Source organism: Gracilinanus agilis, chromosome 4 (genome assembly GCF_016433145.1).
Source record: "Gracilinanus agilis isolate LMUSP501 chromosome 4, AgileGrace, whole genome shotgun sequence".
Classification (NCBI taxonomy): domain Eukaryota; kingdom Metazoa; phylum Chordata; class Mammalia; order Didelphimorphia; family Didelphidae; genus Gracilinanus; species Gracilinanus agilis.
Window position 1 is genome coordinate 167,225,647 of NC_058133.1, and position 25,391 is coordinate 167,251,037.

The 25,391-nt window shown below is 43.4% G+C and overlaps 2 protein-coding genes across 6 annotated transcripts in view; one reads left to right on the plus strand and one right to left on the minus strand.

Moving 5' to 3' along the window:
- GON4L (gon-4 like) overlaps positions 1 to 17,718 on the plus strand; it is a 114,758-nt gene extending 97,040 nt beyond the window's left edge. Inside the window, exons 18-33 of the mRNA XM_044674236.1 lie at positions 517 to 661; positions 942 to 1,092; positions 1,574 to 1,690; positions 2,156 to 3,880; positions 6,131 to 6,389; positions 7,721 to 7,902; positions 8,511 to 8,708; positions 9,223 to 9,366; positions 9,927 to 10,070; positions 10,173 to 10,292; positions 11,065 to 11,184; positions 14,338 to 14,530; positions 14,930 to 15,533; positions 15,611 to 15,713; positions 16,375 to 16,540; positions 17,582 to 17,718. Coding sequence (XP_044530171.1) covers positions 517 to 661; positions 942 to 1,092; positions 1,574 to 1,690; positions 2,156 to 3,880; positions 6,131 to 6,389; positions 7,721 to 7,902; positions 8,511 to 8,708; positions 9,223 to 9,366; positions 9,927 to 10,070; positions 10,173 to 10,292; positions 11,065 to 11,184; positions 14,338 to 14,530; positions 14,930 to 15,533; positions 15,611 to 15,713; positions 16,375 to 16,524 — 4,355 coding nt within the window. The 3' untranslated portion in view covers positions 16,525 to 16,540; positions 17,582 to 17,718. The remainder of the gene's footprint in view (positions 1 to 516; positions 662 to 941; positions 1,093 to 1,573; positions 1,691 to 2,155; positions 3,881 to 6,130; positions 6,390 to 7,720; positions 7,903 to 8,510; positions 8,709 to 9,222; positions 9,367 to 9,926; positions 10,071 to 10,172; positions 10,293 to 11,064; positions 11,185 to 14,337; positions 14,531 to 14,929; positions 15,534 to 15,610; positions 15,714 to 16,374; positions 16,541 to 17,581) is intronic.
- Positions 16,901 to 24,733, minus strand: MSTO1 (misato mitochondrial distribution and morphology regulator 1). Of its 5 annotated transcripts, none has more exons than XM_044674240.1 (14): positions 24,594 to 24,733; positions 24,327 to 24,462; positions 20,456 to 20,525; positions 20,283 to 20,358; positions 19,897 to 19,951; positions 19,658 to 19,802; positions 19,432 to 19,549; positions 19,220 to 19,354; positions 18,933 to 19,085; positions 18,554 to 18,685; positions 18,283 to 18,467; positions 17,985 to 18,089; positions 17,590 to 17,669; positions 16,901 to 17,217 (listed from the first exon to the last, which is right to left on the minus strand). In XM_044674240.1, the coding sequence occupies exons 1-14, from the start codon at positions 24,675 to 24,677 to the stop codon at positions 17,006 to 17,008; spliced, it is 1,686 nt and encodes a 561-aa protein (XP_044530175.1). In that variant the 5' UTR covers positions 24,678 to 24,733; the 3' UTR covers positions 16,901 to 17,005. The 5 variants fall into 5 exon arrangements, with proteins under 5 accessions (XP_044530175.1, XP_044530174.1, XP_044530173.1 ...); XM_044674239.1 differs by having other exon boundaries at positions 16,901 to 17,220; XM_044674238.1 differs by having other exon boundaries at positions 17,557 to 17,669; positions 24,594 to 24,725.
- Between the last annotated feature and the right edge of the window lie 658 nt (positions 24,734 to 25,391).

Consider the following 25,391-nt stretch of genomic DNA (forward strand, 5'->3'; position numbering starts at 1 on the left):
TCCAGGAATTGATGCAGAGTGAAATGAACAGAACCAGGAGAACATTACACACAGAAAGTGAAACATTATGGCACAATTGAATGTAATAGACTTTTCTACTTGCTGCAATGCAATGATCCAGGGCAATCCAGAGGAACTTATGAGAAAGAACACTGTCTACATCCAGAGAAAGAACAGTGGGAATAGAAATGCAGAAGAAAAACATATGATTTATCACGTGATTTGATGGGTATATGATTGAGGTTTTGGCATTAAAAGATCACTCTATTGCAAATATGAATAATATGGATTTAGGTTTTGAACATGTATAACCCAGTGGAATTACTTGTCAGCTCCTGAAGGAGGAGGAGAATGGAGGGGAGGGGGGGGGGGAGAAAGACCATGAATCATGTAACCATGGGAAAGCATTCTTTCTTAATTATTAAAATAAATAACTAAATGCATACGTAGTAATGTACTACATCACCAATACCCATATAGTTCCAGATTTCTGTGAACCATAGATTCTTCTTACAGCTAGTGAATTTCCTTGTTTGCCGAAGCAAGTGGCCTGGATTCTGGCTACAAGCAAGGTCTTCATGTATCCAGAACTACTACCAATATGTTCTTTGAAGGCAAAGAATCCCAGGGACAAGATATTCTTCACTAAAGCAGAGGACAAGTATGTATTCACTATCAGGAAGGAGGAAAAATAAAAGATAAAACAAGGAGGAGTCATAGTCCCAGCTCTTTTAGGGGCAGCCAATTTAATGTAGCAGATAAGACATACATCAAAAAATGAGAACTGAGTACAGAAGACTTGGTTGAACAGAGCTCTAGTCATTAGCCATAAGTGCCTGGCGACAGAGAGACATGGGGCAGGGAATGAGTGAGGAATTTGGAGAAGTGTTTGGAAGTAGGAGGGACAAGACCTGTTTTTGAATCTCTGCTTCTTTTTTCAGTTTGTTAGCTTTAGGTCTGAAACACTTTGAAGGGACTGAGTTTCCTAAACCTCTAATCAGCAAATACCTCCTGACTGCCAAGTCTGCTCACCAGCTGACAGTGAGAATCAAGAACCTCAACATCAACAGGGCTCCAGACAATATCATCAAAGTGAGCTTCCCCTTCTAATTCAGATTCCCTTGTTTGAAAGCATCTTATGAAACTTGGCCGTTCTATACCTCACTTTCTCTCTTTGTATACACAAGCCCTTTGCTTCAGTGTGCCCAGGGTAAGGGGCAATGGGCGCTCTTCTTTTGACTCTGCCATTGTTATTGCAGTTCCACATGAGGTGTGACTATCATCTTCATTTCCTCTATCACTTTCCTTTCCCTCCCTCCTCCCCAGCTGTGTCTAGAGGAGAAAGGAACAGGTGGACATTGGAACAAAGATTATTGCTAATTTGAAGCATTAATTCAGACTAAAGTGCAGAAATATCCAGCTTGATGATGTGGTGTATATCCTACATCTACGTGCCATCAACTGGGGAGAAAAATGACCTTGATTTTCCATGTATTATTCCCTTCCCTCTCTCTCCCCGAAACCCAGCATTATGACATGAGCATTATCACTCGTGTTTCTCCTTTGTTCTCAGTATTATAAGAAGACCAAGCAGCTGCCAATATTGTTTAAGTGTTGTGAAGATCTTCAGCCTGATCAGTGGAAGCCACCAGTGGAGAGGGAAGAGCGGCATCTCCCTTTCTGGTTAAAGGTATGCTCCTTATTATTTCTCCTAGAAAGACCCTCAGGAAGTCAGAGATATTTCAGAAAATTCTCAACAAGAGATTTAGAGGGTTTAGTTCAACCCTGCAAGTTAGCAGTCATAGAAATGGGCTGTAGAAAAGCTTAAATATTCTCATGTACCCCAAACTTCCAAGTAGTTGAGAATTTCTTTTGTGTTAAGAGAGGTCAAGTTCCACAAATATAAAGCATATATAATGTCAGATTTTTTCATTGTATTGATTGGTTTTGATGATTTTTTTTTCTCTTCCTCTTTAAAAAAAAATTCCTTGGTATAAGAGATGGCTTTCAGAGAGTGATGAGGGGAGGAAATCTAGATGATATAAAATCAAGATATCATAAAGAGACTTAGAAGTTCCACAAAAGAAATATCAAATGACATCCTTCTTTCTCTTCAGTCCTAATAAAAAATAACCAGTACTTATTTTCCCTGTAGGCCAGTTTACCATCCATCCAGGAGGAACTACAGCACTTAGCTAATGATGCTGGAGAATCAGGAAATTCATCTGAAGTAGCTGAGCCCAATTCTGAACTAGGACTTGACAAAGGCAGCTTGGAGTCAAGGAATGAGAATCGATATCCCCTACTATTGCCCAAAGGTGTGGTACTCACACTAAAACCACTTGCTAAAAGATTTTCTAGGAGGGCATGGCGCCAAAGGAGATCATCGGTACTGAAGCCCCTCCTTATCCGTCCCAGCCCTTCTCTCCAGCCTGGCTCCAATACTGGGAGAACTCCAACTAGAGTAACCCAATCAGAAGCACCTCCAAGCAAAGTGGTGGTCCGGATCCCCAGACTAATTCAACCAGCCACTGTCTTACAGTCAGTTCCAGGAGCTTCACCTCTTGGTGTCACTGGGGGTGATGGCTTTGAGCTTCCTGTGGCTCTGCCATCTGTGGCCCCTGAGAATGGGGCTTGCCTTCCTCCAGCTATGTCCCAAACCTTGCTCTCACCTGCCCCAGGAGCCTTCCAACCTAAGGTTATGCTGCCAGCACTTGTCACCTCTAAGCCACGAAAGACAGGGACAAAGTGGGGACCCCCAAAGAGGGAGCAGACCAAAGCCTCCCCTCTCTTAAAAGCTGCTCCCATCCTTCGCCCTGCACCAGTCATTCTCACTGTCCCTGCTACTACCGTAAAAGTGGTGAGCCTTAGCAATGGCTGTAATATGATCCAGCCTCTAGGAGCAGCTGTAGCTCAAAGCCCTCAAACCATCCCCATAACTACTCTCCTAGTTAGCCCTACCTCCTTCCCCTGCCCACTGAACCAGCCTCTTGTAGCTTCTTCCATACCACCCTTAATTGTTTCCGGTAATCCTGTGAGTCTCCCTGTGCCACCCACCTCTGAGGAAAATACACAGGTGAAATCCGACATTCCTTGTCCTCTGGCTGAAGGGAAGAGTAACTTTCCAGCCACGGAGCCCAAAATGGAGCCACAAGAATTGTCTACCCTCTGCTCAGCTCTCTCACCCAAAGAGGAACACAGCCCAGTGCCGCCAACACCAGGCAAGGCCACCAGCCAGGAAGACCCATTTGAGGGTAATGCCCATAGCTGGACTGTTGTAAAGACAATGGAAGGGAGGGAAGTCCTAGAACCACTGCCTCGGACCTCCTGGGAAACTATAACTTTTCTCCCAGGGGATTTGGTGGAAATTGTTAAAGTAGAGCCAGAAGATCCTGGGGAAGAAGTCAAACTGCCCCGGAACAAGTCCCCTGAGCAGAATATCTGTGGTGAAATTAAAGAAGAGGTCTCTGTGGAGCTGGATACAGGTCCTGCAGGTGAGGGGGCAAATAGTACCCAGGAGGTAAAGAAGGAGGCTATTTTACAGGAGGAGGAGAGAGGTGAGACTGCAGAGATATCTTCAGTTCCCCATGAGACTCAGGGGGAAGGGAGCACGAGAGGAGAGGTGAGCAAAGGGTCTCCCAAGAATATTTCCTCTCCTACTAACGCTGCTGCCCTTAGTAGCCCCTTAGGGAAGCCTGAAGATTCATCCAGTGTTGATGGCCAATCAGTGGGGACCCCAGCTGGCCCAGAAGCAGGGGGTGAGAAAGATGGGCCAGAGGAAGAAGAGGAAGAAGATTTTGATGATCTCACACAAGATGAGGAAGATGAGGAGATGTCATCAGCTTCTGAGGAATCTGTGCTCTCTGTTCCTGAGCTTCAGGTAGGACTGTAGGATTCCTATTCTGAAATAGCTGAAGACTCAAATACATTTATTTAATAGATAAATCATATTTCAGTTATCTGTGCTTTAGTGTGGGAGGGGCATGAAAAAGTATTTGAAATCAAGAGTAAATAACCTGAAAATCACTTGTATAGGTCTTTGAAATATATTATGTGTATTTTTAGCAAATTTACGTTTCAACTTCTATTTCACTTAAAATATTAGGGATAGAGGTGGGCATTCCCTATGCATATACTTACTGACTTCAGAGAGAAACTGGCAAAAAGAAACTAACCTGAGATTTATACATTTTCTGTAGATAATCCAAATATACAGAAAATTGAGAATTAATTCTGTTTTTGAATGAAGGAGTATAAATGGGATTTAGTAGGAAAGAGAAGGACAGTTATGGTTCAGCCTGAGAGGCTTCCTGAAGGACATGATGTTCTAAGCCAGCATTGGATAGTGTGCCCAAACTGCAACTTCAAGCTGCCTGTGAGCCCCCCATATTACCCTAGACAGCGTAGGGAGGAAGTGCTCACATTTGGCTGAGGAGCCGGGCATGTGAAAAATGCCCTGGAGCACTGTGGAAGTGGGAATAGAGCAGTCCTCTCTGGTACACAGGGCACATATGCCATGCCTTCACCAACACGGTTCTAAGCCGTTTTGACATATTGGGATAGAGGAACCTTTCAAAAGTGTTAGCTTCCTGGTTCTCTAGCATTCAAGAAAGCTAGCAGCATCCCTACCCATCTCTTATCCTTAATTCTTTAACCCAGATAGTGAATCATTTCCTAATAGTTGACATATTTTCCTTCATGTGTTCTTTAAAAAAGAAATTTGGGGGGGGCAGCTAGGTAGCTCAGTGGATCGAGAGTCAGGCCGAGAGATGGGAGGTCCTAGGTTCATATCTGGCCTTAGATACTTCCTAGCTATGTGACCCTGGACAAGTCACTTAACCCCCATTGCCAAGCCCTTACTACTCTTCTGCCTTGGAACCAATACACATATAAGTGTTATGATTAATAATTTGACTACATATATGAAAATTATAAATCTTTATAAGAGGTGAAAGTAGAGAAATACAAAAGGATAGAAAAAGACAATAACCTAATTAAATATTGTTCCAGTGCTTGGCTTAGCCAGGATTTGTTAACCTTCAATCAGAATTAAACTATCTCCAGAAGACAGGAAGGGAAAGCCAGCTATGCACTCACCCTAGACAATGACTGGAGCTGAAGGTGACTCCTGAGGCGTACTTGCTTCTTTGAGCTGACCTTCTTCTTGAAGCTGACTTCCTTCTTGGAGTGACTCTCTACTAGTCTCCTTTACCAGCCTCCCTCCTCAGGGATTTTCATGGCTTTTATGGTGCTTTCCTGTCCCTGCCCCTTTTCATGGGGGCCAATCACAGTTTCCAAATTGTCTGAGTTCTCACCTTTGGAACCACTTCTTTCTGAGTGTGTGAACTCTTTAAGTTTCTGGCTTGTTCTCACCTACCATCAAGTAAGGTATGAACTCACAGAGAACCAAGAATTCCCTTTCGCACACAGTATTGATTCCAAGACAGAAGGTAAGGGTTTAAAGAGGGAAGGGGGGGGGGGAAAGAATTTTTTAAAATAATCTTGTTTCATCACATATAAGTGATTATATGCACATTGAAATCCCTATAGTATACAATTCCTAAAGAGATTATAAGTACTATCTTTAATTACTGTTTAAAATTGTCTTTATATACCTAGTTACAAAGTTTTGTAGTTTTTTGTTTTGCTTTATGTATCATATCATATAGTTTTTTCCAGGTTTCTTTGAATTTTCTTTTTTTGTCATTCCTTATAATGTAGTCATGTTTCATTGTATTCCTATAGTATAGTTTGTTCATTCATTTGGGCAGTTTGTTTCCCATTTTTGGCTGTTACTAGGTTTTACTCTGGTTCTTTTCATATAATTGTTTTTGTAACTTCTGATAATGACTTCAGCCTGCCCTCCCTTTCCCCCTTTTTTAACCCTTACCTTTTGTCAATACTAAATATCAGTTCCAAGACAGAAGTGTGGTGAGTTAGGCAATTGGGGTTACGTGACTTGCCCAAGGTCACATAGCTAGGAAGTGTCTGTGTCCACATTTGAACCCAGGACCTCCCTTCTGCAGGCCTGGCTCTATCCCTGATTTCATTTCAGCCCTTCTTAATGCAAATTTGCAAAGTTGATATAATTGACTCCTGAGAAAACACATTTATCTGAATGGTTTTGTAGGAGACCATGGAGAAGTTAACCTGGCTGGCTTCTGAAAGACGCATGAGCCAAGAGGGTGATTCTGAGGAAGAGAACTCCCAGGAAGAGAACTCGGAGCCGGAAGAAGAGGAAGAAGAGGAGGTTTCAGAGGGAATGGAGAACCTGCAGAAAGAAGATGAAATGATGGATGAAGCAGCTGGAGGGCCTACTGAGAAGCCCCCTTCTATATTTGCTTCACCAAAAGTAGCCCCAGAAGTAGAAACCAGCAGGATTCCCTCAGGTGAGGTTTTCAGACCATATGCTGCTCTTTGGCAATGATAGGACAAGAAATGAAAAGAGAGTCTGCCTGAGTCAGGGCTGACTTCCAGATAGGCCTGCTGTATTCCAGAGAAATGGCCTGCTGTATTCCAGAGAAATGTCACTAATTTTTAAAATGTTTAACTCCCTTTTTCATTCCTCAGAGTGTATGGCATAGAATTTAGTACATAGTACATGTTCAGTGAACATTTAGTTTATCATCTCATCAGTTGTCATATTTACTTTGACTGCCATTGCTTTTTTTTTTTTAAATACCAGTTCCTCCCTCCCCATCTTTTTTTAAACATGAAGCTGAGATATATATATATATATATGTATACGTATATGTGTGTGTGTGTGTATGTGTGTGTGTATATACACACACACACACACACACACACACACATACACACACCCTGGAAATGGTCTTCCCAAAGTCCTTGTCAGACCATGTCACCCCACCCTCCTATTCAGTAAACTCCAGTGACTCTCTGTCACTTATAGGATCAGATTTACTATCTTGTGTTTGTTGTTTAAAGCCCTTCATAAACTGCCCTCCTCCTCTAGCCGGGCTTCTTACAGCTTTCACCACTCCATGTATTCTGTGATCCAATGGCACTGGTCTCCTCCAAACAAGACACTTCATCTCCAGAAATAAGACATTTTCACTGGCTGTCCCCTATTACTGTAATTCTCTTCCTTTTAACCTTTGCTTCCATACTTGATTTCCTTTAAGTCCAAGATATAGTCCTACCTTCTACAGAAACCTTTCCAAATCCTCATTAATGCTAGTACCTTTTCCCTCCAGCTTACCCTACGTATTACTTGTTTATACATAATTGTTTGCATATTGTCTCCCCATTCGCCTGAGTCCCTTAAGAGTAGGAAATTTTTTTTGCCTTTCTTTGTATTCTCAGCATTTAGTACAATGCTTGCTTCAAGGTACATACTTAATAAATGTTGGCTAACTCAACCCTGCTAAAACAATGAGAGGCCCCTGAGGTCCTAAAACATAGAAAGATGAAAGAGATTGAATCTTTTTCAATTTCTCTTAAAACCTATTTCTTGAAATCATTTAGGCAAAGGGCCTTTGCTAGTTGGTACAGCTGCCATAAGTAGAGATGGAGATATCCTCTTCTCCTTCTTAATAGTTGACTTGGCTAGAGAAAGGAGGCTTTGAGATTTACCACTTTTCCTCATACCCTTTATTTAACTGGTCACCATTGTCATCAGTTAAGAATTACTATAATATTTGGAATCATGTGGGATCATATGGATATCCAAAGGAAAAAAACATTTGATCTGTTATTTTAGGAGAAAGCACCAAAACTGTTGGGAAGGCCCGAGGCAGTCACCGTACTCGGAGCAAGCGAGGCCGGACTCGGACCAGCAAGGACACCTCCAAGTTGCTCTTGCTCTATGATGAAGACATCCTGGAGCGAGACCCACTGAGGGAACAAAAGGATCTGGCATTTGCCCAAGCCTACCTGACCAGAGTGAGCAAAGACTGGCCCCTCTCTCAGCCAGTCAATAGCAGTTTTTCCCAGTGTGCAGTCCTATGTCTAGGTGATAAGGTTAGATTTAAAGAAAGGTGTCATGATCCCTGCTTTCAAGGAATTTGCAATCTAATGTACTTATGACAGGCCCTCTTAAGACAATAGGTACATATTACAGTGATATTTATGGTAGAGTCAGAAGTGGGATTCTGGACTTCAAATTCACAGCTCAGGGATTTTGTCCTGTCTTAAAATCAGATTCCTGAGAATCTAAGTCTGGGTCATGTTCTTGCCTATAATCCTTTTATGAAGCAGAGTGGTCTTTTTTCTAAGTCTTATGTAGGAGAAAGTGGTTTCCTGTCAAGGAAAAAGGAAGGTTTTCCTTATTATGCTCCTATGTCTTCCTTTTGACAGTTTTGAAGTCCTTTATGAGCTTTAATTTTTCTTCCTTCAGTTTCTAGAATTGCAACTAGAGTAATCCCTGAGGCCATCAGGTTCCATGTACTATCTTCCTGGGATCCCAGATCTCTTCCAATAGTAATTTTTTGTTCTCTTCCAATTGTTGAAGACCCAGGATGCAGGATACTGATAACAATACTTTTCTCCAGGTGCGTGAGGCCCTACGCCATGTTCCTGGCAAGTATGAGGACTTCCTTCGAGTCATTTATGAGTTTGAGTCAAGCACACAGAGACAGACAGCTGTGGATTTATACAACAGTCTGCAGACCCTGCTTCATGACTGGCCCCAGCTTCTGAAGGATTTTGCTGCATTCTTGTTACCAGAGCAGGCCTTGGCCTGTGGACTAGTAAGTGGGTAGAGAAATTAGAATGACCTCCTTTCTTTTTTGGTGTGGAAGGATGGGATGGGAAGAGTTGGTCTTCAATACTGGAGGTTTAAAGGGAATTTTTCCTTCCAAGGGCCCTCTCTTAAATATAAGTTATAACAATCAGACAAGTATTTATTAAATGCATATAAATCTGCTTTCAGCCTTTTTGTTCTATTCTTCTGCTGAGGTGGAAAATAGTTGGTCCTCATTCCATTTCCTACATCAGTACACACATTGAGTACATCCTGAATGCACCCATTTCTATGAGTCCATTAGCCTCCCCTCATTTATCCAGGTCAGATCAGGTCAACCTCCAGGGAAAAAAAAGTCAGTGCCAAACTCATAGCATGATTTGCATAAGATTTTACAACTGTATTTGGAGATTGTCAACAGCTTCCCAGTTTAGTAGTTTTTACTTCTAGATCATAAAGAACAGGGTGAGAATTATCAGGAGCCATAGAAGTGACCCTCTCCTTTTCTCCTATCATTGCAGTTTGAAGAACAGCAGGCCTTTGAGAAGAGCAGAAAGTTCCTTCGGCAACTGGAGATTTGCTTTGCAGAGAATCCTTCCCACCATCAGAAGATAATCAAGGTCCTGCAGGGCTGTGCAGACTGCCTCCCTCAGGAAATTACTGAGGTAATACATCCCAATTCTATATCTTCCCATCTCCACCATGGTCTTCCTGAAGGAGAGAAAGGAGCCTAGAGATTTTTATACATTCTGGAAAAAACTGAAAGCCTAAGAGGGCAAAAACCTGTGGTCAGACCAGGAGTCTTGACCCTCAGCTATCCCACATCCTGAAAAAGACCTCTTTTTTAATTTATTTGCAGGAGTGTCCTTGGCTAGCAGTTTCCTTGGCTAGCAGTTTTCTTTTTCACTGTAGTCCAAATTGGGGAGAATGGAGTGGGTATATAATCTTGAATCTTCCCTCACATCTCTTGGAAAGTTCTGGAACAAAGAGAAGGGACAGTAGGAAGCTAGAACAACAGAAGCAGTGACCAAATTGCAATTGAATGACCAGTTGTCAAGGATGTATAGAGGAGATTGCCACATGGGACAGAAGATTGGATTTTATGACCTCTGAGGCCCTATGTTATTCTCAAGATTCTAAGTTCCTAAGGCCAACAGAGTTGGATTGGAAGATGTGGGAAGGTATGCTTTTGAGAACTCTTATCTTTCTCTCTTAATTCCTCAAGCTTAAGACTCAAATGTGGCAGCTTCTTAAGGGCCATGACCACCTTCAGGATGAATTCTCTGTCTTCTTTGATCATCTTCGACCAGTGGCTAGTCGACTGGGTGACTTCGAGGAGATCAATTGGACAGAAGAGAAAGAGTATGAGGTACAGATCTGAGACTCCAGAGGGATTTAGGGAAGAGGGAGGGCAGTAGCAGAGAGTCTATGGGAGCGGAATCTGACCAAGTTGGCACTGTCCTCTCCTTAGTTTGATGGCTTTGAAGAAGTGGCTCTTCCAGATGTAGAAGAGGAAGAGGAGCACCCCAAGATGTCCACAGCCTCAAAAAACAAGAGGAGAAAAGAGATTGGGGGCCAGAATCATGACAAGGTTTATAATGTCTAATGGTTTCTTTTCTTTTTCCCCTTTCTCCAATGTTAGATAGTTCTTCTGCATTACCTCTATCAGATTAATTGGATAAGGAGTCTTGGGGGAGTTATGGCACTTTCAGAGAGATAGAGATGGCATAGGCTGGGGTGGGAGTAGTGTAGAAGGTCTGCTCGGGACATGAAAAGATTGGATTAGATGATCTCCAGGGTACCTTCTAGCTCTAAAATTTATGGGCCCATGAATCCAAGATGCCACAATTTGGCATTCCCCCCTCTTGTTGGTTAAGTGCTCTCCCTTTTCATTCTGTTCTAGCTTCACTCTACATGTAGAAATAGCTTCAATAACTACCTTTAGACCCCTGAAAACCTCACCACTTCATTGAGAGAAATCTGGCTGTTTAGATGAGACCAAAGCAAATATGTCAGTCAGCAGTGTTGACTGAGCATCTGCTATTTGCAAAGTCATATATTAGGGTAAAATAGACACAACTGTAAATGAATGGGCGGGTCACCTGTCCGTTCCTTAAATCCAGTGAATGGCCCCTTTTGGGGTGTTAATCAAAGTTAGTTGAATATTTGTATTCCATTAATAAATGCCTGAAATATTTTTTATGATATTTGATCTGATGTCCAGCTGAGTGCTGTGAGTGCTTAAAGCAAAGACAATGTGATCAGAATGAGACTTGAGTTATAGGGTTTTCCTTGGAACCTGTATCTGTCTGCCTAGATCAGTCTGGTACCCAGGTTACCAACTGAGTCTGTGTGCCTTCTAGGAAACAGAATGGCCAGATCCCAAGGATTGTGTCTGTTCCTGCCATGAGGGCAATCCTGACCCCAAGCTAAAGAAGAACAGAAGGAGAGGGTGTAGCCATTGCAGCAGCAGCAGCAGCAAAGTAAGTTGGATGAAGAAGGAAGCAAAAAGGGGTTGCTCACAAGTGCAATCTGAGTTCAGGCCTGACTCAAGCCCATCCTCCATCTCATCCTGAGCCTTAGAGAGTTTCCTCATCTCTAAAATGAGATGTTCCTGAGCCAGGCCTAGAGACAGGAGGTCCTAGGTTCAAATCCGGCCTCAGACACTTCCCAGCTGTGTGATCCTGGGCAAGTCACTTGACCCCCATTGCCTACCCTTACCAATCTTCCACCTATAAGTCAATACACAGAAGTTAAGGGTTTAAAATTTAAAAAAAAAAAAAATGAGATGTTCCTTCTAACACTAATATGCAGTCTCTATGGACTTATAATATCTGAATTAAATTCCTGACTTATTATTCCTTTTAAACTACTCATGATTTGGAGCTAGTTACTTACTTGTCCAAGCCTAATTTACTTTAGAATCCTAAGGCCTTTCCATCTGACTTTCAGCTGAATGCTGTAGATGTTTTCTCCCTCTGTTAGACTGTGAGCACCTTCAAGAGCAGGGTCTATCTTGCTTTTCTCCTTGTAATTCTATCACTTAGCACAGCACTTTGCACATTAAATGCATATTAAATGCTTTTTTATTCTTTCATTCACTTACACAATAGCTTAATTCCTCAAAATACTTTTGAGTTAAACTTATAGGTAACTTGGAGGAGGCCTCATGTAAAAGGTAGCACTTGAACGAAACCTTGAAGACAGCTAAGGATTCTTTAAATTAGAGGGGAAAAGGGAATACATTCCAGGTATAGGGAACAGCTTTTGTAAAAATATGAAATGTATGGGCATTAGTGTGTGTGAATGAGAGCACTTTGTAATGAGTCAGATTGGAACAAATGCCAGACAAATTTGCTTGTTATCATGAAGGCAGAAGGGAGCCATTGGGGTTTCTTGAGAAAGGGAGCAGCATGGTTAGACTGTGCTTTAAGAATATCAGTTTGACAGGTGAGTGGAATATGGATTGTAGAAAGTAGAAGGTGGAGGCAAGGAAGACCAATTAGAAGGCTGCAATAGTGCAAGTGAATAGAGAGAAGGGGACAGATTTGAGAGATGTTATAGAAGTATAAATGATAAGACATTCCAATTAGTTAGATGTGGGGTGAGAGCAAAAAGAATGACTGAAGTTTTAAGGCTGGATATGGACCAAAAAATAGTGGCATCCTCAACATCAATCTATATGTTTGGAAGAAGGAAGTATTTAGTCATTTGGTGGTGTAGAAATGGAGGTCAAAAGATAAGTGAAGGCTATAGAAGTAGAATTGAATTAATTGCAAAACAGTGATATTTGGGGGGGAGGCTGTGTGATCTTGGGCAGGTCACTTGACCCCCATTGCCTAGCCTGTACCATTTTTCTGCCTTGGAACCAACACATAGTATTGCATAGTATTGATTCTAAGATGGAAGGTAAGGGTTGTGTGTTTTTTTTTTTTAAGTGATATTTGGTGTTGGAATACTACAGGGATATAAGAAATAATGAGCAGGTTGGTTTTAGAAAAGACTTGCATGAAATAATGAAAAGAGAAACAAGAATATTATATACAGTAACAGCATATATTGTTTGAAGAATAACTGAATATCCACCTCCAGAGAAGAAACATATTGGAGGGCAGGAGGGTATGGGTGGGTGAAAGAAAGAGTGTGTGTTAAATGGTGGCCGTCTCTAGTTGAGGTGGGGAAGGAGGGAGAAAACAGCTTGGACCTTAAAATGTAACCAAAAAAAATTTTTTTAAGTGATTGTTGAGATCTATTGAGGTTACTCTTTACAGTGTAGAGAAAAGGAAAGACCTAGGAATATTTGATATATACCTATGTAGGGTAGGAGACCCAGAAGTAGGGGCCAAATAAGAGAAGAACTTGGAGGGGACGTTTCAATGAAAACTGAGGGTGTAGGGGATGATCTACTGCAGTGAGGTTAAGAAGAGAGTATCAGATATAAATAGCACTTAGATCTTTGGTAACTCGGAAGAGAACATTTATAGTTAATTGATGCCAGCACCGAGTTGAAATGAATGAGATGTGGATTCATTGAGTGTAGGCAGATTTTTTTTAACTTTCATTTTTTACATTAAAAAGCATTTTTTTTCTTTCACCTACCTTCCAAGATGGTTTTTTTCTGAGTTTGGGAAAAGAATTATGGATATGGTCAAGTGGTTGGTTATTAAGAATTGGAGAGATGTGTTTTTAAGAATCAGCAAAGGAGGCTGTGGATAGAGGAAAACTGCATATCAGAGACAAGATACTTTTGGGGACAAGATGCCAGAAATATAAAATAAGATCAAGGGCACAGGTTTGCCCTATAAGGAAAGATATCTCTTCTAAGATTGGAACAAAGGGGGAAAAGAATGGAGGATGAATGTCAAAATATTTGGGGAGCTTACAACTTTTTAAAGGGATTCCTGCACCCCCTGGTTACACTTTATGCATTCATATGCTTTTCATTCATCTTTTTAATTATATAACCTACATAACCTAATGTATCCCTCCTCCTCACCCTCCTGAGTCATCCCTTATTATAACAAAGAATTTTAAAAGTTTAGCAAAACCAATATAACAAAGTAAGTCTGACATTACTACCCCTATCGGTCTTGTACCTCCATAAAGGAAGGCAGAGGAAGCATTTTCTTCTCTCTTGTTCATGAGTCATTGTCATTGGATTTTTTTCTGTTTGTTTTTTTGTTTTTAAATTTTAAAGCTCTTATCTTCCGTCTTGGAGTCAATGCTGTGTATTGATTCTAAGGCAGAAGAGCAGTAAAGGCTAAGCAATGGAGATCAATGACTTGCCCAGGGTCACACAGCTGGGAAGTGTCTGAGGCCAGATTTGAACCTAGGACCCTGGCTCTCAATCCACTGAGCTACCCAGCTGCCCCCTGTATGGTTTTCTTGAAGTGAAACAAAGGTTCATTTTTGTCAGGAGTGTGATGGTTGAAGGAAGTGGTTGATGGGAGAATATGATAGTTACAACAGACTATGGACATTGAGGTTATAGGATCATGCATGTCCTTTCCCTAACTGCCCCCTTATTTGAGGAGGTGGTGGGCTATAAAGTAGGGAGATCCATTCTGTAGTCCTTGGGCTAACTTCTTCCCTCATTGAACCCCAAGAGGATCCATGACTTTGCAACATCCCTACAGGTGTGTGACAGCAAGGCCTGTAAAAACAAAGAACCTCATGAGCTGCTAGGTGCAAGTCCCCTTCCTGAAGCCAGCCTCACCCCTGAGGCTAAAGAGGCCGGACGAGGCAGGGAGATAGGGGATGAAGAGGCCTTGGATGAGCGAGATGGCAGAGCCCCTCAAGCAGCCAGAAAAGGAGAGATGTCCATTCCAGGTAAAAACATACACCTTTGTGTCATTTCACCCCAGCCTTTTTTCCTAATTCCGTTATCTCTTTGCATTGTAAAATAGCTCGATGCCTCAAACTGCTACTGTCACAAATATACCGTTAGGTTTGTTTTTCTTCTGTCACCTCAGACCTCTCTTATGTGTGATGTAATGCCCTGACCCAAACCCTTCCCTGCCCAGACCTCCAGCCTCTCTCCCATATCCCATAGCCCTTTTATACCAACCTAGGGACATACTTATCTAGCTTTATTTGTAGGAATCTCAGTCTTCAAATAATTTGAGAAGAGCACAGGCATTTAAAGATCCATACCCCCATCCTACCCCACCCCTCACCTTTATGAGATCCTCTACTAATTGTTTCCTTATAACCTGTGTTTCTGAGCAGGATTGGAAATGGGAAGCACATTGATGCCCCATGGAGAAGGGAATCCCACAGATAGAACCCCCTTGGATGTCCCAGCACCCTGTTCACCAGAGAGCCCTCAACATTCCCCTAAAGCTGGACTTGTGCCCAATTCAATCGGAAGCCAAGCTGAAGCTGAAGGAGTCCATAGCCCGCCCCCCAAACTCCAAACCTTGAGTGAAGCCCAGCAGGCAGGGGCCATGTCCGATTCTGGGAAAACATCTGCTGCTTCTGGGTGCCCTGCCTCCTCTCTGAGCCCTGTGCCCTCTAACACCAAAGACATTGGGAAAGGACAGGCACCTGGGCAAGCAAAACCAGACACTCCAAATAGCTGGCTGCACCCTGGCAGGAAATTTGACATTAAAACAGCAAGCAGGATTCCAACTGTCCTTGAATCCCCCCCACCAGTAACTACCACTTCAGGGGCTACTCACAGAGTCCCCGATGGAGGTTCATCCAAGGAGGAGAGTGGTCAGCATATCAGAGTCCCTGATGGAGAGCAGCAGCTAAAGGCTTCAGAAGCTACAGTATGTGCCAACAACAGCAAGGTCAGCTCCACAGGGGAAAAGGTTGTCCTATGGACAAGGTAGGCATGGTAAAACATTGGGGAGTGGGGAGTGCAGTAAGGGTCCCTGTGGCTATCTTAGTTATCTGTGTTCACAGGGAGGCTGACCGAGTGATCCTGACCATGTGCCAGGAACGAGGAGCACAGCCTCAGACTTTCAGCACCATTTCACAGCAATTGGGCAATAAGACTCCTGGAGAGGTAAGGATAGTTTAGAGATGCAAACAAGAGAGAGTGAGTTCATGTTTTTAAGGGAATTGTATCCCCACATGTTTTTTCAATGTGAGAGAGGGTTGATTAAAGGCCATGAAGAGGAGATGACAGAAATCTATCACTTTCCACTCCCAGTGGGCTTTAGGTTCCCAAGGCAGTAGGACAAAGAAAAAATGGTAAACTAGGGTCTACAGGAAGTTTGGGGGGGCAAGGGAGGTAGAGGAGGGATATGACTCCAGCTTCCACTTCTCTGAAAAGCCAGTGTCTTAGAAGAAAAGGAAGCTGGGTTCCATCTCCACAGCAGAAGACAGGATGAAGGCAATACAGTGCCAGATAGGAGGAAGAATTAAGCATTGAGCCCCTTCTAGGACAGTGACAATTGAGAAGGCAATGGAGGACTGAGATTAGATCTGAGTGAGGTAGAAGACAAAAGGTTGAAAGCCCAGCTCTGTTCTTACTAGGTGTACGACTGTATGCAAATCCCCAGTTCCCTTCACTGTAAATTGTTAGGTGATAGTCTTACTGTCTGTTCCTAGAGATTGTGGAAAAAGTTTTCTAAACTAATTTGAGCAGCTTTTGTCAAGAATGGGGATGAGAGTAACAAAGCAGTCAGAAATAGAACACAGACACCACCTTTGTCCTTCCACAGGTCTCACACCGGTTCAGGGAACTGATGCAGCTCTTCCACACAGCTTGTGAAGGCAGCTCTGAGGATGAGGATGATGCAACCAGCACCAGTAACACAGACCAACTCTCTGACCGGGGGGACCTTTTGTCAGAAGAGGAGCCAGATGAATGAAGCTCTGGAGACACAGGTGGTGTTTGTACAGGACCAAACCCATCATGGCACCTTACCAGGAGAGATAGGGTTGCCCTGGGAAGACAATACCCCCCCTTCTTGGCTCCCCATTATGATCACTTTGGGCTCAGTTTACAAGGCTGAAGAGAGCAGGGAGTCCAAGGAAAGGAGAAATCAGGCCTAGAAGGGCCTTGGGGCTCAGTCTTCTCAGTATTTGAAAGGAAGGCCTGTCAAGAAGGCTGCACTGACCTGACTTGTAAATACTGTACCCAAGAGGGTGGAGCCTTTCCCCCCCCCCTCTACTTTCCATGTTCCATATTTATTGTTTTGTGATCCAATCACCTCTTTCTAAAGTATAATAAACAAGCCCAGTTGGTGAGGCTGGCCAGCCCTAAGACAGAAACTGCTGTACTCAGCAGTCATGTTTATTGAAAACTATTTTATTTTTCCCTCTCTGGACTGCATGGTCCACACAAGGGGCTCAGTTTATGAGGCTGTCTCCATCTTGATAACACTGGGCCAGGTTGTGCAGCTCCTGTATGGTTTCTTCCATGTCATCTTGTTCCACTCCTGCTGCCAGGAAACTTGCCCAGCGTCTCAGGTCAAGATTGGCCAGTTCCCCTGCCAGACGGCCTAAGGCCCGATGCAGCAGTGAAGAGGAACACAGTGTAGCAAGCACAGGGATAGTTTCCACTGCTGTGGGAGGAAAAGTGGAGTCAGAAGTAACCAAACCCAAGCTCTACCCTCTCTCTAGGAGGAAGGAACAGACCTGATTTCCTAGAATGGGTAAAGGATAGGCCAGCCCTGGGCAAAAAATGTTTAGTGAGAATCGTCATTTTCTTGTGCCCTTTTTCCTAGTTGATGGCTTCTCTCCCCCCACCCCACTACCCATGGAAGAGGGAATTCATTATAATAGGATAAAGCCTTAAGTTAAAGAATCTATATAGTGGTGGAGTTTAAGATGTCATTTGAGATGGGAAGGAGGGAGAGCCCCCTTTGATCTGAGGTCTTTACCTCTGTCCTATTTCTTACCTGTTCCATTGTGGGTGCCATCCAGAATCAAACCCTGCTGGTTGAGTCGTGAGGAGAAGAATCGTGGGTATGGAGGTACTACCCTGCATGGACTCAGCAGCAACTGGGAGGAACTGGGGAGAAATATTTTTTTTTTTCTGTGCAAAAAGCCTTTTTACACAAGTTTATGACTCCGCCTTTCCATATTGATTTACCTAGGTGGGACTGGAGTATAATAAAACAAGTATGTGTTGGACAAATGGACAATGGGGCACAAGGTTAAGAAACCTAGGTCACAGAGTCCTAGAATATCACAGCTGGAAGGTACTTTAGAGATCATCTAGGCCAACTATCTCATTATGCACATGAAGAATCTAAGGGCCAGAGAATGGAGTGACTTTCATCCTAAGAAATTAATGAGGGAAGGAAAACATAGAAACTTTACATACCTCAGGACTCCAGGTTGCAACTGTTGTAAATATTGGGCCAGGACCTCCTCTCCGCTGGTGCAGGCATGGAGTGGGGAATTCGGTGATGTACCTGGGGAGAACTGACTGCCCAATGAAACCCAGAAACTGCTGTTATCCAGTGTAAGTTAAATAGGGAAAAGGGGCCCCCCCCTACAACCCTACAAACCTAATCTGACCTTGAAAACCCTTAGGTGGCTGGAGAAAGGTTCTTGCACAGAGAGGAGTAGAGTTCCACAGTAAGCTACTATGCATAAATAATAGGGAGAGATACCCTTACCTGGTTTGTCTTGTTTTGTCTACACCCCGAAGCACCACAGATTGTACAAAACAGCGTGTGCCACTTGGCTCCCCACATGCGGAAACTGGAGTCCAGGGTATTGTTCCTCCAAACTGGGCCAAGGTATCTGGAAGGGAATGGCCAGGAGCCACTGGGAATGGGATGGAAGCTCCAGCTGTAACCACCTGAAAGTAGAGAAGGAAATCAGGTTTTTGGTCCTTGATTTTTTTATTCCTTAGTCCCTTCTAGATTTCCCTTTGAGTTTCCACACCTTTCTCCCAGAGAAGCTCAGCATGTCAGCCAGATGCACCATGGAAAGTGGGGAGGAACACAGTCGGTATGGGACAGTGATTGTATCTAGGACTGTAGCCAGGAGGGCACTGCTATGGTAGGGCAGTGTGACCTGAAGAAAGGAGAGGAAATAATTAGAAGAGACTGTCTGGCCACTGGGGTCTGGGGAAGGTAAAATGTTTAGTATCCCAGGTAACGGGGGTTAGGGTTGAGAAATTAGCTATGCAGAGATAAGTATGATGAATAGGATCTCATATGCTGTATCTAAAGCCTGTAGCCTAGGATTCCCTTCTTTTCCCAGGCACAAACCCAGTAAGGAATAAGCTGGCTCCCCAAACACACAGAGATCAGAGGCTTACATCATAGCGGAGATGTGGGAAGGTGACTGGGGGCTCAGGCCGAAGTCCAAGGCCACCCCCGAGAGACAGTGGACAGACAAATGAGCTGTGAGCAGCCATATTCACAAGGCCTAGGGCTGTGTTGAAGAGACGATAAAAGTTTTTCTGGGGCTCCTAGTGGGAGAAAGGAAAAGATGGTTCTTCCAGCACCTTTCTCACCTCTCCATTGTTCTTGTCCCTCTCTTCCCCCCATAAATACCTTGTGGGGGGTAAAGTAGTATTGTTACCTTTTCCTCACTCTCACTTACCCCTAGGGTATAGGGGCCAGGGAGCAGGCCCCAAGTCAGGATCCCCCGTCCAGCATACTCATCCTGAAGCAACTCAGTTGCTTTAGCTCCTAAGCCAGAGAAGCCATCATGGAGGTCACACAGGATTTGGAAACCCTTGACAGAAGAGAAAGGTTAATAACTGATTTGGAGGAAAAAGATCTACCCTTGTGCCCACTTAGCCCCTCCAATACCTGCAAGTAGTCACATTCTTCCACGTAGAAGTGTAGTCTGTCCTCAAGCTCTTCCAGGTAGGTAGGTTCCCTTAAGAGGCTTTCACCTTGGCCAAAGCCCTCTAGACGGCCTGCCTCCCTACCAAACACAAACCCCAAGACTCAGCAAGAGTGGCTCTAGCCACAGGCACTGTTCAGCATGGTGGGGATCTAGGCAAATTTCCACCAGCCCCCAGGGCCCTCATACCCATCGTGGTTGTACTTTTGGATGATACAGATACTTCTGGGGTGTAGCTGCACATGAAGGAAGTCAGACCAGACCTTGATGCTGCCCTCAGGAGGGATCAGTGATTTGGGGGTGGGGAGAAAGGCTTTGGTAAGTGGTGGAAGACCTGTTAGGGGAGAAGAGAGGTAATCAATCTTCTCTAACATGCTTTGAGGTCTGGTTGCCCAGTTTACTTCCTCTCTTCCTACCAAAGGCCTCACCTTTACCATTGGGAAACGTATGGACCCTCCAGACACCATCACTACTCATCACTCCCTAAGGGAAGCAACAAAATCCACAGTTAAACCCTATTCATCCTAGGAGAGAGCTGGCATACCACTGAAAGCTTTAATGTGCCTTGCCATCTAAAATTACTGGTAGGTGTTCATTTGTAATCAAAGAAAAGATCACCCATTAATGGAGACCACCTTCTCAAAAGCCCTTGGATACCAACAAAATGGTGGACAGTAGGATAAAATAATCCAAATCACTTGGGTGTAACTGAGGACTCTTCCTTCACTTCTAATGGGCCAGGTTTTTGAGGCAAATGTAAAGTGGGCACAATTCTTAAAATGAGAAGCAGCTGTGGCTTAGCCTTGGGCCTCACCTCAGCACTCAGAAGGTTTTGTAGAAACGGGTTCTTGGCTTGTAGTTCCTCTTTGTGGGTTGTGAGTTTACCTTGCCTGAAATAAAGATTGGCCCCAGGGCCCATGGTCCTGAGACTTCTGTTTCTAGGGCTGAAATCCCCTAATCTACCCAACCCCCTTTCTCACCCCTCACCAAGCAATAGCAGCATCCAGGTGTTTGTCTTGGTAGAGTCCACCTTCCTGTTTCAGGGAGTTCAGGCTGCCTGTGAGGAGAGAATGGGCAAAGGAACGTAAAAGTTAAAGGTAGCTCAAGTACCTTCTCCCACATGAGCTTCACTCCAAACCCTTCTCTCTTTCCCACATCAAACTGCTTGAGGAACTTCTCTCAGATATCTGTCTAGTAGAAGCCTGGAACTACAGCTCAGAAGCAGTTCTGTCCATACCCTAGAGAAGTCACAGTACTTTCCACCTCATCTTCTTCACCTATAGAAGAGATGCTACAGAGGGTAAAAGGGTTTTTGAGGGAGGGAGAGAGAGAAAGAGAGAGAGAGAGAGAGAGGGATTCCTTTATTATTGGGGGGGGGGGCGCGGATCTTAAAGTACCCTGTAAGTATCAGCACCATTTTTGTAGTGGTAGCACAAGGTGGTGGGAAGCTTTCAAGATTTGGATTCATATATTCTATGACACTAGGCAAGTCACTTTGTCTGTTTCTCAGTTTATAAAACGAGGCAGCCTGGCTCTCTAAATCCTATGAGTATATTGTTGCTTTTTAGATATTGGCCAGTTAACTTGCCATTTGGCAAGTCTCACTGCCCTGGATTGCAGAATGCTTGACACTAATGAATTTTTTTTTTAATCTTTAGAATGTAAAGGAACTTCTAAGTCATCTAGTTTAACCCCTACCTGAACAAAAATGATCTCTGCAATTTCCACCTACTGCTCTGATACTTGTGCATTTGGGGCCAAGTGGAATACATTGCCCTCTACCTACCATACAACCTTCAAATACTTGAAGAGGTCTCTCTCTAATCTTCCTTAGCCTAAAAATTCCTGGTTCCTTCATCTGATGCTTATATGACATGATATTGAGACTTCACCATCCTGGTTGCTGTTTTCTGGACACTGGATTAGGTTAGCATACATTAGCACAAACATCTTGCTGCTAGACCCTGTGCCTCTCAATGAAGTCTTGAGTCACATTATCTTTTGGAGTTGACTCTGTTGGCTCAATATTGAATCTAAAGTCCTTCAAAACCCAAAAAAACCTGACAAACCACTCTTTACTGAAATTTTTCTATTCTTTTACTTTTAAGATTTTTTAAATTAAGACCTTTTATATTTATCCCTATTCAATTCCATCTTCAACCCATTCTAGAATGTAAAAAAAAAAAATTTAATGGTATTGATGTATTTGCTTTTGCTACAAGTTTTCAACAAACCCAGAAATCCCCATCTACAATGGAAATTCCTCCTGAAACAATAAAGAAAGGCATCTAATTGCTGGATTTATCTTTGGGGATCTTGAATCTGTCATCTAGTATGCAGGCTATTCTTCCCAACTTTGTGCAAATTCATGTTTATAAAGCATACCATCTGTGCCCTATTCAGTGTTATCAACAGAAATATCAAGTAGAAATCCCTGTTACCCACTTTTCAAGACAACAATGAACCATTAATGCCTACACTTAATTTCTTCCCAAACACTTCCATATATGCCTACATGCATTATTATTTGGTCCACATCTCTCCATCTTTTTCATAAGAATTGTATTAATTTTTATCATCAAATGCCTACTCTGTGTAAGGCATGATAACTGTTATAAGATACTTTGATGACACCTAGGTAAACTATATCTGCAGCATCCCCTTGATTGATCAGACTAGTAACTTTGTCAAAAAAGAAAATGAATTTAGTCTGGCCTGACTTGTTCTTCAAAAAAGCACACTGGGAGGCAATTAAGTGATACAGTGGATAGAGTGTGAAGCCTGAAGTCTGGAGGGTCTGGTTATAAATCTGGCATTAAGACATTTCCTAGCTGTGTGACCCTGGGCAAATCACCCTTATTATTCTACCTTAGAGTTGTTACTAAAATAGAAAGTAAGGTTTAAAAAATACAAAAATCACTGGCTCTCTGTGACAACTTTTTTTTTAAAAGATGTGCACAAACAATAATATATTCTAGAATTTGTCCAGGAATTAAAATCAAGCTAATTGGTCTGTCATCTGTAGGTTACTATTCTCCCTTTTCTGAAAATCAAATAAGTTCTTGTGCTTTACCAGTTCTGCAAGACCACTATTCACCACAGTCTTTCAAAAATCAACATCTCATTAATCATATCTATCAATTGATGTTGTTTATCTGGGCTTGGTGACTTAAACAAATCAAAGGCTTCCTTACTTTCTTCCCTAACTTATCAGCTCCAACTCTTCCTGACTCTTTGGGGTTATCTTGGCAGAAATGTTGAGTGATTCCTTCTGGAGCTAGGAAGAGTCCAAGACCAGGTCTGAACTCAGGAATGTGAGTTTTCCTGACTTTAGGCCCAGCATTCTATTCATGGTGGCTACCTAGCTTTTCCCTTGCTTTTTATCCATACTTTGTGTGTTTGCATGTCAACAATTGAAGCCAAAGGTTTTATTTTTGGCTCCTTTCTTAGATGTAGTCCTCTATGAATAGGTCCTATACACAGTCTCAATTATAACTACTCCTTATGGTATATAGTTCATTGTATAAATCCAAGAAGTATCTTCCCCTTTTTTAATTAAAAGCCTTTGGTTAAATTGGGAAGACTCTAAGCAAATACATTTTTACCAGCTCTCCTTACATATATTTCATCCTTGGTCATGAATGCATCATTTTTATGTTTTAGATGTCCATTTAAAAAAATTTTAATGTCTGTTTTCAGACACCATTTTCTTAATAGACTCTTCGCATTCCAGATCTGCCTCTCTTCTGAAAACTTTGCCTTTGATTAGTAGCTGTGGTTAAAAAAAACCTCCATGTGTGTTCCCCTAAGGCCTTTAGTTTTTTTTTTGCTCAGACTCTTTAGCAGGGATTTCAAAATTCCACTTGGCAATATCACATAGGCCTGTGAATCACCAGTAAGTCTTAGGGTATTATCTGCCACATTCTGAATACTTAACCAAAGAAAACTAGGAGACCTTTTCTATTGTTGGATCAATAAGTAGCTGTCTCTAAAACTCAGAAAGGGTACTAGTACTACTTACTCCTGTCATCTTTCTGTAACAATTACTGGGTAATTTCATCTGTCAGCAGTTGTGGATTTTTTTATCTTCAGTTCCTTGGAGGACCAGAAGCATCTTCCTCATTAATTGGTCCAGTTCCCTCTTCATAAAAAAATTCACATCCATTATCTCCAAGCTTGTGGGAGATTTTCTTCCCTTTTTCCTGTGTCACATTCTTTCAACTCTAAATTTCTTGATACAGGTCAGAATTCTTCTCTTCAGAGCCTTTTCCTTCTCTGTTTTATTTTATTATGCTTTGATATTTAACTCACCCTTCCTGCTTTCTGTTTTTGTTTTTAATTTTAAAGGAATACTTTATTCTCTCTGACAGTCCACAAAATGAAAAGCTGTTCCTCAGACTCTCTTACCTTCTCTTTTAGAAGGTAGACCAGCACTATAAACTTAAATAGAAATTCAAAAAAACTCATTCTACTTAAAACAACTGAAAAATTATCCCAGATTTGTGAATCTTCTGAAATAAAAGATATCTGTCATCTATAATTGGAAGGAAGAAGGATGGGATCTGTGCAAAAAAATTTTTGCCTGTGACCATGAGAAAAGTGCGACTGCTAGAAAACTGGATCCATTAGATTCTAGTCCATGTCTTCACTTTGTAGCTGAAGAAACTGAGGCCCATAGATGGCAAGGAGTCCAGGTCCCACCGCTAATTCATGGCAGAGCTGAACTCCACCATCCCTACCTTTCCCCAAGGCACTGTGAAGGCTACAAAGAAGCATTCAAAAGGCCCAAAGAATAGCTCAAAGGTACCTTAAGAAGCATTTCTATTCCCACCCTCTCATTTTGGGGGACCAGGCTCACCCTTCAGGTCCATGAGGATGAGGCGGGGCGTGTAGGTCTCCTGGCCATGTAGGGTCTGGCCTGCCCGGTACAAGACATCGGGGCACAGCTCTCCGGACAGTTCTTTGGTTCCGGCCAGGCGGCCCAACGCGGCATCCTGCGGGAAACGGGTGCTGCTGGGTCCGGTGCAGACGCAGGCCCTGACCCGGCAGGGGCAAGGGAACTGCAGCTACAGAGCTGGAAGTCGGAGTTTTGGGATCCCATTATCACACACGGGTAGGGGCTCACCTGTTGGTTCCACCAGTGTGCTCCAACGAAGCCAGCGAAGTGGCCGAGCTGCAGCGTGAGCACTTCCCGGGCCGCGCTGGCCATACCGCTCCGCCCGCTTCTCCCCAGCAGCCTCCCCAGCCCACCCGCCGCTCGGCGCCGATTGGCCTGCAGTTTCCGGAGGTGGGACTGGACCCGCCTCGCCCCATTGGTCCACACCCCTGTCCCTCCCCCTTCAGGCAACGATTCGTTACTCTCGCGAACTGCCCGCCCACGGCCAGCTGCCCTGTGGGTTTGTCCCGCCCCTTTCCAGCGCGTGTATCCAGTCCAGCTATCTAAGGAGCCGATTGGCCCAGCTTGGGGCGGGACTGTCCTGTTACTAGCGCTGGATTGAAGAGGTGCATGGCGCAGGCGAGACTCCTCCCCATCTCGCGACAAATAGTCCCGGGCCGTGGTTTAGCCACTGCTTCTTGGTTAAGACCGAGGCTCTCTCACCTGGTCACCAATTTGTCCTTCCATTCATATTGACTTGAGGTAGCCTCCGCCCTGGAAGCCCTCACCTAGCTACCTCTCCCCTCACCCCCGCTTTGTCACCATCACGAGGAAAGTCCAGCCTCATTCCCTGCCTCCTGCCGTCTTTCAAATCCCAAATAAAATAAAATCTCACCTGCAAGGAGCCTTTTCCAAATGTGCTTCATCTTAATGCCTTTCCTCTGATATGATCTCCAGTTATCCTGCTTGTTTGTACATCCCTATTTGCATGTTAGCGTATGCACTCCTTGGGCAGCTCTTAGCACAGTAGGTGGCCCATATTAGGTG